This window comes from Mus musculus, chromosome 19 (genome assembly GCF_000001635.26).
Source record: "Mus musculus strain C57BL/6J chromosome 19, GRCm38.p6 C57BL/6J".
Lineage (NCBI taxonomy): Eukaryota > Metazoa > Chordata > Mammalia > Rodentia > Muridae > Mus > Mus musculus.
In genome coordinates, this window is record NC_000085.6 from 4,269,466 (window position 1) to 4,284,733 (window position 15,268).

Consider the following 15,268-nt stretch of genomic DNA (forward strand, 5'->3'; position numbering starts at 1 on the left):
TTCTTGGAAAGGAAGGAGCAAGGGCAACAGTTTTGTTTTTGAGACAGGGTCTCACTATGTAGCTGACAGACCTGAAACTCATTATATAGAGCAAGTCGCCTAAAACCCAGAGATCCACCTGCCTCTGCCTCCCAAGCACTAGAATTAGAGGCATGCGCCACCATACCTGGGAGGCAATGGGTCTTAAATCTACCACCCCATTCCAAACTTGCTCTCTTTTCTGCTTGGCTGTCATTCCTCTACTCTTGAGAAGATCTGGGAGAACAGAAGGCCTTTTTGGAATTTTTGCAATAGTCCCCAATACCTGTACGCATTTCAGGTCCACCCTAGGGGTGACTAGGACAGGGCTGAGCCCCTTCCCCAGAGAGTGACTTGCTTAAAGGTTCATTCTGGTAGAAAATACTTGAAACAGGGGGAACCTGTGCCTGAGTTTTGGGGATGAGGTGGGAGCTTCCCCCAGTAGGTAGAATAGGAAGACCCAGCCCAGCGGGAGTATGGACCATCAGGCTGGGTGGCAGGCAGAACCTGGGGTTGGGGTAGCATCCAGGGAAATTTCAGAATCTCCAGGAACTCCTGCCCCGTGAGAAGTGGTCTTATTTTCTAGCTGTAGAAATGGAGGCTCCAAAGCTGCTCAGTGCCAGCTCCAGCGAGGACTACCCATCAGTAACCCCATCCAGTGTCCCCTTGGTTCCAGACCACGCAGGACAGCAAGCCTACTGCTGATGGTCTCTTTATTTCCACCTCAGTCTCACTGCTAGCCTATCTTCAGTGCCCAGGTCCCAAGCTCAGCAGCAGACAGTTTATAAATAAATAAATTACAAAACCAGGCAGAAGGCATGGCCCTGGGGAGCCGTCCCAAGGCCAGGCAACTCAGTGCTCTGTGAGTGACAGCTGCAGGATCCGCTGTAAGTCGTCTTCTTCCTGCTGACCCCGTCGCTCCAACTCCTCCTGTTCCCTTGAAGACAACTCCAGGGCCAGGCGAAGCTGCTCCTCAAAGCTTGGGGGTGCAGGGGATGGAGGTGTCTTCTGAGGAGATTCTGGACCCCTGGACTCTGTGGACAGCTGTAGGCTTTCCTGCAGGGCCCTTCAGGGTAAGGGTTGAGGGGAGAGCAGACCAGTGAGAAGGCTTGGGGAGGAGCCAAGCCCATGCAATTTTGAGAACAAGGTGTCAGGGACAGAGACAAGCAGGCCCTCTTTTGGCTCTTCATGCTCCCCACGGTAAGCAGCATTTTGCCATGTGAAGGCATGGAGCCCTTGGATCAGAACTCCCTGGCTTCCCACCCATCACCAGCAGCCAGGGACCCACACACAGTTCCTGAGGGACTCACTGCTCCAACTGAAGCTGCTCTTCAAACACTGTGACTCGGGGAGGAGGGTGAATGCCAGGCCGTGTGTTGGTCAGGGCTTCCCACACCGTCACCTGCAGCAGCCAGAGCCCAGAACTGTCACCTTGGGCCTGTGGCTGTAGAGGCCATGACCCACCTTCCACTTGCATCCCACCTGCTCTGCCTCTGTGCCTGCCTCAAGCAGGCTCTGCTGGATGGCAAACTGCAGCAGGTCGTCATCCTCATCCCGAAGGGGCTCGCTGCGCTCAGCACCCAGCACACTGTATCCCTCGGGCACCTCGAATACAGTGGGGTCCACCTCACATGGAAAAGGGCTTCCTGGGCAGGGCAGCGGAAGGGTCATGTTCAGCCCTAAGGCTGATCAGAGAGCTACCAGCTGTGAATGTCTCCTGTAGCTATAGTCATACCTGAAGCAGAAATGGCAGAACTGGAGTTGGGGACGCACACCGAGCTCACAGGCTCATCACAGCCGCAAAGGTTACTGAAGGTGATGCGGGCATTGAGCACATGGAAGAGGGGAATCTCTGAGGGGAGAGAGCCAGGCTTGAGCTGCCTGCACCCCTCAGTAACCCCAAACCTGAGGAGGGCATCATGCCCAAGTCCTGGTTACCCCCTTGCCTGCCCTCTCACCAATCTTGACAGGGAAGCCTGGTGGGAGACGCAGAGTGATGAAATCCCGTAGCTTGGCAAAATGAGCGTTGCTGATGGCCATCAGGTCAATGATGGGTGTCACCTGGTCACCCAAGGACAGTGGGTGCTCCTCACTTAGCCACAGTGTTGCCTTGAACCTATCCAGCCGACCATAGCAAGTGGGTCAGGGACACACACACACACACACACACACACACACACACACACACCCACACACACCCCGGTGCTTCACCCTTTCTAGTCGCCTGCCTGTGATACCCTTCTCCCTGGTCTGCTCCTATTAACTGTTACCCTCAGGGACTCACTGGCTGGAAAGCCTGGGCAGCCCCTGTCCTGTCCTGGTGCTGATGATGGCTTCATGCCACTCTTTTGAGCTGCACAAGGAAGGCCACAGCCAGCCTGTGGGCTTCTCTTGGGGCCTTGCCTCTGTCCAAAACTAGTTCAGCACTGTGCTGGACACACACACATACAAAAATGTGCTGTTCTTGAGTGTGGAGCATAGCCCAGGGGTTGGGAGCTCTGGGGTGTGAGTAGAGGCACAGGCGCTGCACCGGTATGTTAGACCTGCTGCAAAGCACTGCCACCGTGATTGCATCCACTGTGTCCATGCACATCAGGATGCACATCTGTTTTCCTGGAGAAGAAACCAGACTCCCAGCTGGGAGGGTTATTCCTTGTGATATAAGCCAGTGGACAGCAGAGCTATGGCCCCTTCCTACGCTGCTGTGTTCTGGTCCCTGGTGCATGCTCATAGAACAGAAGAACAAGTCAGGAATCCTGCAGGCCCACTCACTACTTGGACTGTTTGGAGTTGGAGATTAGCCGGAACAAGCCAGATCTACAAAGTGGGACCCTGTATCATAAAGCCCAAAACAAACAAGCAAAAACAAATATATTGGTGCTATCACCTGAGTATGACTTGGGGCCCAGGTGCATGCTAGCTTCTCAGACTGTGGTTAGAGACATGGCTCCCACACTCTGGAGCAAAGTCAAGAGAGGAGCCTACTAGGTGAGCAGATCCCTCACTGTGACATACTCCATGATGACAGGATTCTGCCAGTGCTCCAAGTCCTCGGATGGGACTCCCCATCTCCCCCCAGACCTCACCTCTGCACTTTGCTAGACATCTCAATGGGGCGGCCAATGTTTCTGGATTCCAGGCTGAAGCTGGGGTCAAAGTATTCCTCAGCAGAGATAGCTGTAGGGTTGGTGGGGCTGGCTGCCTGCTGCACGGGAGCCTGAGTGGACCCCAGGACAGGAATTAGCCCTCAGTATGCACAAGGAGAAAGCACCCCACCCACCCAGGCTTGTCCCAGCCCTCCCCTAGGCAAGCTCACCAAAGTGTGGGAGGAGTGCTGCTGGGCCATGCCCAGGAAGGACTGGAATGGAGTCTTCCCCCCTGAGAAGAAGTAGCAGGAACCATGAGGGAACTTTGGGCTACTCACCAAGCTGTGTTCAGCCACTGCAGGCCTAGGAGTCTCCCACCCTGCCTGGGGTTGCTGAGCCCTGGCACAGACCCCAGGATGGCTGGGCAGCAGGCAATCGCACCTGGGTTTACCTTTGTTCCTTAACTTGTCCTGGTCAGAGAGGTGTTCTGTTCTTGTGCGTGTCACCAGCTCCACATTGGTGGCACTGTACACCTGGAGATGGGAGCAGGGGGTGGGAAGAAGACACGGGGAACTCAGGGTTCAGAGCCCATTCCTCACAATCAACCTCATCAGCCCAGGATTCAAAGTTTCCTGTTCCCAGAGACGTACAAACTGTTCCCACAGTAGAGCAGGTGGCAGGGTCTGACCCCCAGGAGTTACTAACAGGGACATGCAGTTAGAGAGCCAAGAAAACCAAACCAAACCAAATCAAACCAAACCAAACCAAACCAAAAACACTCATTATTTCATCTCAGAGCCTAGGGAGGGGTCAGTGGGGGCCTGGACTCTGGGCCATAGAAATTCCCTTTGGTTGGTAAGACTTCTGGGGTGAAAACTGTTCCATCTCTCCCTCCACAGTCGAAAGGTGTGAAGAGGCTCAGCCGCTGGCCTATCCCCAGTCCCCCAGCCCAGCAGCCCCGCCTGCCTTTGCCTCGTAGCCACTAACAGACTCCATCTTCTCAGACCGCCATCCCCAGATACCACATTTGTTCCTGAAACAGACCAGACAGAAGTAGTGAAGACCAGTACTCTCCAACACACAACAAAAGCTGGCTTGACTACCCAGTGTCCCTTCCCACAGTGACACAGAGAGGGGTCTGGACTAAAAGGACTGGACATTTAGAACATTTGCACAAGGGCCAAGGACCAGAGGAGCAAGAGAAAATATTTTTTTAAATAAATATTTATTATATGTAAGTACACTGTAGCTGTCTTCAGACACCCCAGAAGAGGACATCAGATTTCATTACGGATGGTTGGGAGCCACCATGTGGTTGCTGGGAGTTGAACTCAGGACCTCTGGAAGAGCAGTCAGTGCTCTTAACCGCTGAGCCATCTCTCCAGTCCCAAGAAAATCTTTTTTTTTTTTTTTTTTTTTGGAAACAGGGTTTCTTTGTACACAGACTCAGGGACTGTCCTGCCTCTGCCTCTCTAGTTTTGAGATTAAAGGCGGGTGACAGCATACCTGCCTCTTAATTCTTAATTTTATTAGGCATGATAATGGTAGTGTGGCTCAGTTAAAACCTGTCCATGAGCCGGGCAGTGGTGGCACACGCCTTTAATCCCAGCACTCGGGAGGCAGAGGCAGGCAGATTTCTGAGTTCGAGGCCAGCCTGGTCAAAAAGTGAGTTCCAGGACAGCCAGGGCTATACAGAGAAACCCTGTCTCGAAAAACCAAAAACAAAGAAACAAGGAAACAACAACAACAAAACCTGTCCATGAATGCAGAAGCATTTATTATTGAGATGACAGGATGTCTGGGATGATTTTGTTGTCTGTTTCTCACTGTTGTTTGAGACAGGGTTTCTCTATGTAGCTTTGGCTGTCCTGGAACTCACTATGTAGACCAGGCTGGTCTTGAACTCACAGAGATCCACCTGCCTCTGGCTCCCGAGGGTACACACATACACAAAAAAATACAATAAAATAATAATAGTAATTTAGATGAAATGAACAAGTTTCTTGTGAGGCCCAGACTACTGAAACTAAACTTAAGAAGAACTAACTCTAAGTCAGGTATATAACTGTTTATAACCAGTGAGGGCGTGGTCCTTTTTCTTCTTACCATCTACCCCAAGAGAAAAGTAGAGGACTGAATGGCTTTGCTATAAAATTCTCCTAACCATTTAAAGATTTGTATCAGGTGATTTTACCAACTCTTCTACAAAATGAATGATTAGGAAATAGTTTTCTTGCATACACTAGCAAGCGTTTGCTGAAAGGACCCTGATATTGCTGTCTCTTGTGAGACTAGGCCGGGGCCTAGCAAACACAGAAGTGGATGCTCACAGTCAGCTATTGGATGGATCACAGGGCACCCAATGGAGGAGCTAAAGAAAATATCCAAGGAGCTAAAGATATCTGCAACCCTGTAGGTGGAACAACATTATGAACTAACCAGTACCCCGGAGCTCTTGACTCTAGCTGCATATGTATCAAAAGATGGCCTAGTCGGCCATCACTGGAAAGAGAGGCCCATTGGACACACAAACTTTATATGCCCCAGTACAGGGGAACTCCAGGGCCAAAAAATGGGAATGGGTGGGTAGGGAAGTGGGGGGGAGGGTATGGGGAACTTTTGGGATAGCACTGGAAATGTAATTGAGGAAAATATGTAATAAAAATATTTAAAAAAAGAAATAAAACACAGAAAAAAAAAGGAAATAGTTTTCAACTTAGTGGAGTGGTGGGTGGTGGTGTATACCTTTAATTTCAGCTCTGGTTAGGCAGAGGCAGGCGTATCTGTGAGTTCAAGGCCAGCCTGGACTACAGATTTAGTTTCAGCACAGCCAGGGCTACACAGAAAAATGAGAAATCTTGTCTTGAAAAACAAACAAACAAAAAACAAAAGGTTGGTGGGATTTGTCTATGGTTAAAAACACAGTGTTCTGCAGTTCCAGAGAATCTGAGTTCAATTCCCAGCAACCACATGGCAGCTCACAACCACCTGTAAAGGGATCTGATTTCCTCTTCTGGCATGTAGGTGTACATGGAGACAGAATAGTCCTACATTTAAATAATAAATACATAAATAAGTTAGAAAGAGAACAACAAATTTTTTTCAACTCATGCTATCAAATTTTGCTGCATATCAAGAACAAAGACATGAAGAGGAAACTGTGAATTCTGGATATAGGTCAGCATTCTGGATATAGGTCAGCCTGGATATAGTGCTTGCCTGGTGTGCATGGACACCAGCACAGAAAGAGAGATAAGAAATAAGAAATAAGGGAAGCAAGCAGGCTAGCTATAGACCAATATCTCTTAAAAATATATAGACAAAATCCTCAGCAAATTATTAGCCAGTAAGTCCTTACAACAGATGGAACGAGTTCTATACCACAATCAAGTGACATTATCCCAGGAATGCAAGGTTGGCTCAATATCAAGAGAATCGATGTATGTAACAAATTATAGGGGCAGAAATCTTTAGGTCTGTGGTGGTTTGAATAAGATGGTTCCCATAGGCTCATCTGTATGAATACTTAGTCATCAGGGAGGGGCACTATTGAGACGGATTAGAAGGATTAGGGAGTATGGCCTGGTTTGAGGAAGTGTGTCACTGGGGTGGGCTTTAAGGCTTCATGAGTCCATGCCAGGACCAGTCTCTCACCCTGCTTGCAGATCAGGATGTAGCTCTCAGCTACTGTTCTAATGCCATGCCAGGAGCCAAGCTCCCCGCCACAATGATAACGGACTAAACTTCTAAAACTCTAAGCCCACCCCATTTTTTTATAGGAGCTGCAGTGATCATGGTACCTCTTGACTAAGACAAGGTGGTACTGGGGTTCAAACCCAGGGGCTTGTATAAGCCAAGCATACAGTTATTACTGAACTATAACCCCTACTCTCCAAAAGAAAACTTTAAAAAGTCCTATCAATGAGGCACTGAACAAATGTAACACTTTCATTTCAAAAGGAAACTTCTTCATTTGATAGAGAGTATCCCAGAACCTCATAATTAGTATTAGGTAATGATGAGACTGAATATTTGTTCTTTAGGCTGACAGTCAAGGTGCTTGCTACTTCTAATTAACACTGTACTGGAAGTCCTAGCTGGAAACCTTAGGGAAGCAAAAGAAAGACATCTATATTGAAAAGAAACAAGAAAAACTCTATTTGTCCATATGCTTTTATATAGTAAAGCTATTGAGGCTGGAGAGACGGCTCCTTCATAAGAGTACTTCTGCTCTACTACAGTGTGAGAATTTGGACTCTGGTACCCATATAAGGCAGCTACACATGCCTGCCACTCCATCTCCAAGGACTCTGACAACCTCCTCCCGGCCCCCTCAGGCAGTGCACACACATGGTGCACATACACATGGAAGCACACACACACACGGTGCACATACACATGCAAGCACACACACATGGTGCACATACACATGGAAGCACACACACATGGTGCACACACACATGGAAGCACACACATATGGTGCACACACACATGAAAGCACACACACATGGTGCACACACACATGGAAGCACATACATGGTGCACACACACATGGAAGCACACACACATGGAAGCACACACATGGTACACACACACACATGGTGCACACACACATGGAAGCACACACATGGTGCACACACACATGGTGCACACACACATGGAAGCACACACATGGTGCACACACACATGGTGCACACACACATGGAAGCACACACACATGGAAGCACACACATGGTGCACGCACATGGTTACACATACACATGGTGCACACACACATGGTGCACACACACATGGAAGCAAGCACTCTTTCCAAAACAGTCTTTAAGTATAAAGGAGTTTACTAAGTATCCAGTTGAAATAATGAGTACAGCAATGTTTCAGTATATGTGACCAATAGAATTATATTTTTATATTCACAATGAAGAAATCCATATTTTAAAAATGAGAGGTTGGAAAACAAATGAGAGGTTGGGTTGGGCAGTGGTATCACATGCCTTTAATCCCAGCACTTAGGAGGCAGAGGCAGGTGGATTTCCGAGTTCAGGGTTAGCCTGGTCTACAGAGTGAGTTCCAGGACAGCCAGGGCTACACAGAGAAACCCTGTCTCCAAAAACAAACAAAAACAAACAAACAAATAAATAGGTTGGAGAGATGGCTACGTGATTATGAGCATACGTTTCTCTTTTAGAGGACAAGGTTCCATTCCGAGTACCCACATGGTGGTTTACAACCATACTTGATTCTAGTTCCAGGGGACCCAACACCCTCTTCTGACCTTCAAGGATACTAGGAACATACATTGGTGTGTGCAACATAACACGCAAACAAAATGTTCTTACATAAAATAAAGCGTATAAATCTAATTTCTAAAAGTTCATGGACTAGCTAGATGGTGGTGGTGGATGCCTTTGATCCCAGCACTCAGGAGGCAAGCACAGGCAGAGCTCTGAGCTGGGGGCCAGCCTGGTCTATAGAATAAGTTTGAGGATATCCAGGACTACACAGAGGAAGGAGGGGGAAAAAAGAGCTGAGAAAATGGCTCAAGAAGAGAACCAAGGGCTGAAGAGATGGCTCAATGATTAAGAGCACTGACTGCTCTTCCTGAGTTCAAATCTCAGCAACCCCACATGGTGGCTCACAACCATCTGTAATGGAATCCAATGCCCTCTTCTGGTGTGTCTGAGGACAGCTACAGTACTCATATACATAAAATAAATAAATCTTAAAAAAGAGAAAGAGAACCAAATCCCAAAGGTTGCCCTCCAGATTCCATATATGTAACATGGAATGTCTGTGTGCATCTCTTTCCATCTCTCTCTCTCTCTCTCTCTCTCTCTCTCTCTCTCTCTCTCTCTCTCTCTCTCTCTCTCTCCACACATACATACACACACTGATAAATTTTTTAAAAAATTACAAAAATTATTACAAAACAGTCATTAAGACACTGAAGGAAGCCAGGCGTGGTGAGGTGGCTCACACCTTTAATCCCAGCATTTAGGAGGGAGGCAGAGGCAAGTGGATCTCTGTGAGTTCTAGACCAATCTTATCTACATAGTAAGCTCCAGGCTAGCCAAGTAAAAACCTGTCTCTTAAACAAACAACAACAAAACAAAGAAAAAAACACTAAAAGATGACTTACAGAAATGCCAACAGTAATTGCACATCACATGATCAATTTCTTAGAGAATATAAACTGCTATGTATGGCAGTCATGCCTGTAAGCCCAGCACTCAGGAGACAGACTAAGGATGGTTCCAAGTTTGAGGTCAGCTTGGTATTAAGAATAAGATCCGCCTTTAACCCCAGCACTCGGGAGGCAGAGGCAGGCGGATTTCTGAGTTCCAGGACAGCCTGGTCTACAGAGTGAGTTCCAGGACAGCCAGGGCTACACAGAGAAACCCTGTCTCGAAAAACCAAAAAAAAAAAAAAAAAAAAGATCCTGCCAGGCGTGGTGGCTCACGCCTTTAACCCCAGCACTCGGGAGGCAGAGGCGGGCGAATTTCTGAGTTCAAGGCCAGCTGGTCTACAGAGTGAGTTCCAGGACAGCCAGGGCTACACAGAGAAACCCTGTCTCAGAAAACAAAACAAAACAAAAAAATGGTCAACATCATTAGTCATTAGAGAGATGCCAATCAAAACCACAATGAGGTGTCACATCCTATCACCAAGCCTAGCTGGAATACAGAAATCAGAGAATGACCACACTGGAGCACTGGTGAGAGTGTAGAGGAACTGGAACCATCATACATTGCTGGGAGTAGGTAAGATGATCCTTGCCCGTTGGTAAGGCATTTCACCAAACAAAAAATACTGAGTTATTACATGATCCAGCAGTTCCATTCAAAGGCTAGGGATGCATCCAGGAGAAATGAAGGCACATGCTCACACAAAATTATATAAAAGTACATAGTATGATTATTCCTAATAGGCAAACAGCAGAAATAACCTAAAAGATGGAATTATATAAATAAATATAGAATAACTGTGAGGACTGGAGAGATGGCTCAGAAGGCAAGAGCATCTACCTCTGCTTTTGCAAGGGACTGGTGTCAATTCCCTGGACCTACATGGTTGCTTACAAGCATCTATTTCTCCAGTTCCAAGGACTCTGATGCCCTCTTCTGGTCCCCTTGGGCACTGCAGGCACATAGTACACATAGATCCAGGCAGGCACACCCCTCATATAATTATGGTATGTCCACACAATGCACTCAGCTATAAAAACAAATGAGGAGTTACCAGCTACAGTGACAGTTCGGATGAACCTTGAGAACATCCTAAAGTGAAATCAATACCCAAACAGCAACAGATTTGCAAATTCCAAATAGGGAGATCATTGGATATGTAGGCCTGGCTGAAGGGAGACTGCAGCTAAATGGTTACTTCTTGAAACAATAAATTTTTAAAAAGTTGTTGTGGGATGAGGGGGGTAAGGGTTGTGGGAGGGGATGATTGGGAGGGGGCAGTGAGCAGGATGTAAAGTGAATAAGTACAATAAGTAAATAAAAAATTTAGCCGGGTGCGGTGGCGCACGCCTTTAGTCCCAGCACTTGGGAGGCAGAGGCAGGCAGATTTCTGAGTTCAAGGCCAGCCTGGTCTACAGAGTGAGTTCCAGGACAGCCAGGGCTACACAGAGAAACCCTGTCTCGAAAAAAAAAATGTTGGGATGGCACATATGTTAATAGGAGCCATAGAACCCCTGCTCCTCAACCTAATCAGCCTCTAGTGATGCAGGGTCAGCCTCCCATGGGTGTCAGGGACCCTGTGGGCAGTGCTTTTATCAATGGTGGTTTACACTGAGCACGATGACACATACTTATAAAGGTACTCAGGATTTGAAGCAGGAGGGTCTCTGGTTCAAGACCAGCCTGGGCTACACAGTGAGACTGTCCGTAACTTTAAAAAAAAAAAAAAGTGTCTTCTTATCTCTCCTCCTTCCCCACCCATAGTACCAGGCCCCAACTGACCTCTCAAAGGCTACATTGCGAGTGTCCAGGTGGGTGGAGACAATAGGAGAGGTGAGCCGACTGGCCACGTGCTCCTCACTAGGCCGCATGGCAGCCAGCAGCGCTTCTGGTTCATGCAGAGCTGGAGCTAGGGTCTCTGTGTGCACCACCTGCCGGTCATGATCCACTTCCATCACCAAGGCTCCCGCCTCTGTCAGCCGCAGGGGTGTCACAGGAGGAGGCCATATTAGTGCCAGGTCCTACCAGTGAGCTCTCCTCAGCCAACTGTTGCTAAGTAGATAAACCCCCAGGCCCTGGATCCCCTCCACCCTCAGCTTCGGTCTCCACGTTCAGAGAGCACAGAGAGAGAAGGACACATGCTTAAAAGCCACCAGGGAATCTGAGGTGACAGACAGCTCACCCTGACCCCTGAAGATGAAGCTCCTTCGGCCACGCTGCCAGGTCATGTGCTCAAAGCCCAAGAGACTAGTGTCCACCCGCAGACTCTCACCCCGCTTCCACACACGGTACACATCGCTCGGGCACATCTTGGACACAAGAGGTACTGAAAGAAGTCTCAGAGTCATTGGGAATCTCCCCCCAAATGGCCCACTCCAAGTCTCTGCGGTCAACTGAGCCCCACTCACCCCAGCTAGTGAACTCCCATTTCATTTCCACGTAGAAATCAGGGGCCTAAGAAAAACCAGAGCTGCCTGTTAGGAGCCATGGCCTGGTGCCACAGCCAAGTAGGCCTTGGGCCTCACAACTACTCTTTGGGAGCCCACAAATTCTGATGCACTGCTGTGGCCCAGCTATACTCCCACTCCAAACAAACCATGCCAAGGAGAGAGCCCAAGTAGGCCCTAAAATGATCTACACATATAAAAGTTATAAGCATTGGGGGCCTAGAGCTAGTTTTGACATGGGCCATAGCCCACTGTGGGGCCCTACGAGGTCCTCTGTCTTTTCTGTGTCTGAGTCCTTTATCTGTAAAGAGAACACAATGATCCTTCCAGACCTTCCCACATGTGAGGAGCACAACTGTGCCTCTGTCCTTTGTGTGCTTCGGATGCACAGGACTAGGCACTCCAGGGTCCAGGCCATCTCTACCCAGTCACCTTTCTGGAAATTTACATTCTCTAGGTGACCCAAGGCCTACCATTCTATCCAAGAGATTCCTGGTATCAGGGACCCTTAGTGCTGGTGAATGTCTTCCTTGCAAAAGACCCAGTCTCATCTGCATGGGCCTGGGATCCCATATTTCTTACATGACCCTTGGCAGAGGTTGAGACACAGATGGTGGGAAAGCGTCTCGCACAACCTAGATACTCCTCCAAGGCCAGGCTTATCACAGGAAGACGGAGCGCCTGTTATACCCCACTTCTTTACTCTATGGTAATACCTGACGGAGTTTGTTGAGCAGTTCTGGAATGCCAGCCAACCTCTGTGTGGCCCTCTGGAAGTCCCGATACTGGAGTACCAACTGTACCATCTCAGGGTCTCCAGTGCTGACTGCCTCCTGCAGGACTGGAGATGAGCAACTGCTGGGGTAGCCCTCTTAGCGCCCCCAGGCACGGTTACTTACTCCCCCTGCCCCCCATTCACCAACCTGGAAGCTAGTCTCAAGGGAGGACCCTCTGCCCTGCACAGTACCTGCCCAGCCCTGGTGGCTCTCTTTGCCCACGTTGGCATTATGTCGGAGGAGGACTCTCACAGACTCCAAGTTCCCCAAGGTCACAGCAAGCTCCAGGGGGGTTCGCCCTTGGGGGTCCTCCTGCTCAATGTCGTGCTAAGGGAGATGGGTCACTCAATACAAGGCAAGAGAGGGCCAAAGCAAGGAGGTCACTGGATTGAAAAGGGCTGGAGTTACTATGGGTAACCAGGTCAGTGAGAAGATAAGAGTGTGGCCTATGTGGACTGGAAAGTGTCGGGGTAAAGGGGACAGTAAGGGCCAGTGGGAAGGAACTGCTCATTTCTTCTGCCCTCTGCTATCCAGAGTTGAGGGCCTGGTGGTGGAGTCTAGCAAGACAGATTCAGGCTAGGGATGCTGAGAGTTTAGACCAGCTTGAGGGCTAGAACACGGTTCTTGTCCTCATTCTAGCTCAGAGGTGATGAGGGTGAATCCTGAGCTTAACGCAATACGAAGGGGGCAGATAGCAGAGCAAGGCCCAACCAAGGGAGATGCGCTAAACAAATGCTCAAGCTCGAGGGCAGGTGACCAGGGATTTGGAAAGAGCTGGACCTAAGGAGTCAGGATGCAGCTGCGGAGCACAGCAGGGGCGGTGAGCTGCGGAGTAGATTCCGTACTTTGGCACCGGGGCTTGGGGAGGAAACCAACCGAATCGGATCCCCTTCAGGGCCTCACCTTGCGGCTGTGCAGTGCGGCCTCCAGTTCGCGGTGCCGGTTCGCCCAGACTAGCCGGTGCAGCGGGAAGGTGGGGCCCAGGCCGGCCATGCTGGGCTTCAGCACCGCATCCCGAGCGAAAGGCCCAGCCCTTCTTGGCCTGCGCCTGGCACGTCCCCTGCTCCTCCGCTCTGAGCCGCACCTCAGCCGCACCCGCTGCAGCCCCGCGGACCCCTGCTAGAAGCCGCCGCAGCAAGAGCGAAGGCGGCAGGGAGGGCGGGGCGGGGATCTGGGGGCGGGGCTACATGGAGTTAGGGCGTGGCGTCGGGCTTCGCACACCCTCGCCTCCCGTAGCTACGGCAACCACTGCAGGCCTGCGCGCTGGGGGCGGGCGGAGTGTGTGTGGGGTGCTGTCCAGTCTCCAGGGCAACCACATGCGCCCCAGGAACAGCCGGAACTTCATTTTGAAGCGCCATGGTCGGTGGGGTTGTTCCGGAGGGCGGGGCATAGCTGCAGCTCCACCCGTGCCCGCAGGGGGCGCCCCAGGCCCTGGGCAAATCTCTTAGTGGTCAGAAAGGTGAGGGAGGAGGGAACGGAAGGGGAGTGGGGTAGGCTCGGTGGCACTGGGATTGGGCCAGGGTCTGTTGTTCTTGCAGCCCCCCCCGCCCCCACCCCCCCCCACCCCCGCTGACAATGTGTCCTTCTGTCTAGCCCACTCCTGAGTTCCATCAGCACCGACTTGTCTTTTATAGGCGGGTGGGATGGGAAATCTTGACCTCATCCCTGCCAGCACAGGCGCTTAGCTTCTGGAGATGGGCACCCCGCAGCAACCCCTAATGCTGACCAGTCAAAGCTTTCTTTCCCGAGGATCTGTCTGGCCTTGATGCCTGGAAGACAGCAAGGAATCAGGAACAGGAATATTGTTGGGGTTGGGGGACATAAGCTCAGCTTCCTGGCTGGGTGATCGGCCAGGGTGCACGCTACCACCACAGGAGTCCATTTTGCAGAGGCTGCATTTTACTGCCAACAGGGAAGGAAGGAGAATTTCGAAACAAGGCTGGCACTTCCACTCACACAGGATCTAGGGTTCAAGCAGCCAGCCAGCTTAGTTGGGACCCTTGGTTATCTTCAGTCCTACCATGGGTTCTCTGATCCTGGTCTTGCTGGGTGGCGAGGGGGTAAACCAGACTTTCCAAAACTGACTCTGGTCTGTTTCTCTATTTTTAAATCTTACATTCATTTTTGTGTGGGGGTGCTCATGAGTGTGGAGGTGAAAAACCAACTTTTGAGAGTTGGTTCTCTCCCATCCTTTAACTCAGGTTGTCAGGTTTGGCAGCAAACACCTTCATCGGATGGCTCCACCTCCCTATCTGTTAAACTTAGTGTGATGGAGAAAGGCCATCTAACTGAGGTTCCCTTCCTGCCCAAGGATGTCCTCATCTCTTCAGCCTGATTGCCACCTTTCTCCCTGCGATCGGGTGGTTTATAGCAGTCCGGGATCTAGGCTACCCACCGTGTGTGCTGTGGTCAGGTCATCTACGATGTCTGGACTTTGGGAGGAACTCAAGGCCCTGAGCTTCTAAAGGTCCAGAGCTCTGCAGTTAGGTCCTGCTGGTCTCTGCTTCTGTCAGAGACTTCCTCCTCAGCATCGTCACCCTGGCCCTGGACGGCCTAGGACTTGCTGCAGTCTTGAGCATCTCTCCGCCAGTCTTTACTGCTCTGACATCGACCCTTCTTTCCACATGGACCTCCCTCTCCTAGCTGACAGCTTGTCCACTCCCATCTGATATCACTTCCAGGACACCTCTGGTCTTAGGTATTCCATGCTGCCATATTAGGGTGTCAGAAGCCAAGTCCAAACGCCTTTCTCTCTT

The 15,268-nt window shown here is 50.1% G+C and overlaps 1 protein-coding gene across 5 annotated transcripts; it reads right to left on the reverse strand.

The window, feature by feature from the left end:
• Positions 1-714: 714 nt before the first annotated feature.
• On the reverse strand, positions 715-14,588 carry Ankrd13d (ankyrin repeat domain 13 family, member D). Of its 5 annotated transcripts, none has more exons than XR_003952812.1 (15): positions 13,416-14,588; positions 12,704-12,839; positions 12,453-12,577; positions 11,698-11,743; positions 11,472-11,615; positions 11,072-11,261; positions 4,071-4,137; positions 3,546-3,637; positions 3,335-3,396; positions 3,105-3,235; positions 1,977-2,134; positions 1,754-1,870; positions 1,501-1,664; positions 1,329-1,420; positions 715-1,084 (listed from the first exon to the last, which is right to left on the reverse strand). XR_003952812.1 is itself a non-coding variant. In XM_030251067.1 (15 exons), the coding sequence occupies exons 2-15, from the start codon at positions 12,740-12,742 to the stop codon at positions 871-873; spliced, it is 1,623 nt and encodes a 540-aa protein (XP_030106927.1). In that variant the 5' UTR covers positions 12,743-12,839; positions 13,416-13,775; the 3' UTR covers positions 715-870. The 5 variants fall into 5 exon arrangements, 4 of the variants coding, with proteins under 4 accessions (XP_030106927.1, NP_080996.2, XP_030106928.1 ...); XM_030251067.1 differs by having other exon boundaries at positions 3,556-3,637; positions 12,453-12,569; positions 13,416-13,775; NM_026720.2 differs by having other exon boundaries at positions 3,556-3,637; positions 13,416-13,672.
• Positions 14,589-15,268: the final 680 nt, after the last annotated feature.

Coding starts and splice junctions, on each gene's coding strand:
- Ankrd13d (NM_026720.2), bottom strand. CDS start 13,505: ATGGCCGGCCTGGGCCCCACCTTCCCGCTGCACCGGCTAGTCTGGGCG. Junction 3,236..3,334: donor AGCACTCCTCCCACACTTTG/GTGAGCTTGCCT, acceptor GGGTCCACTCAG/GCTCCCGTGCAGCAGGCAGC. Junction 1,871..1,976: donor AGGCTTCCCTGTCAAGATTG/GTGAGAGGGCAG, acceptor CTCTCCCCTCAG/AGATTCCCCTCTTCCATGTG.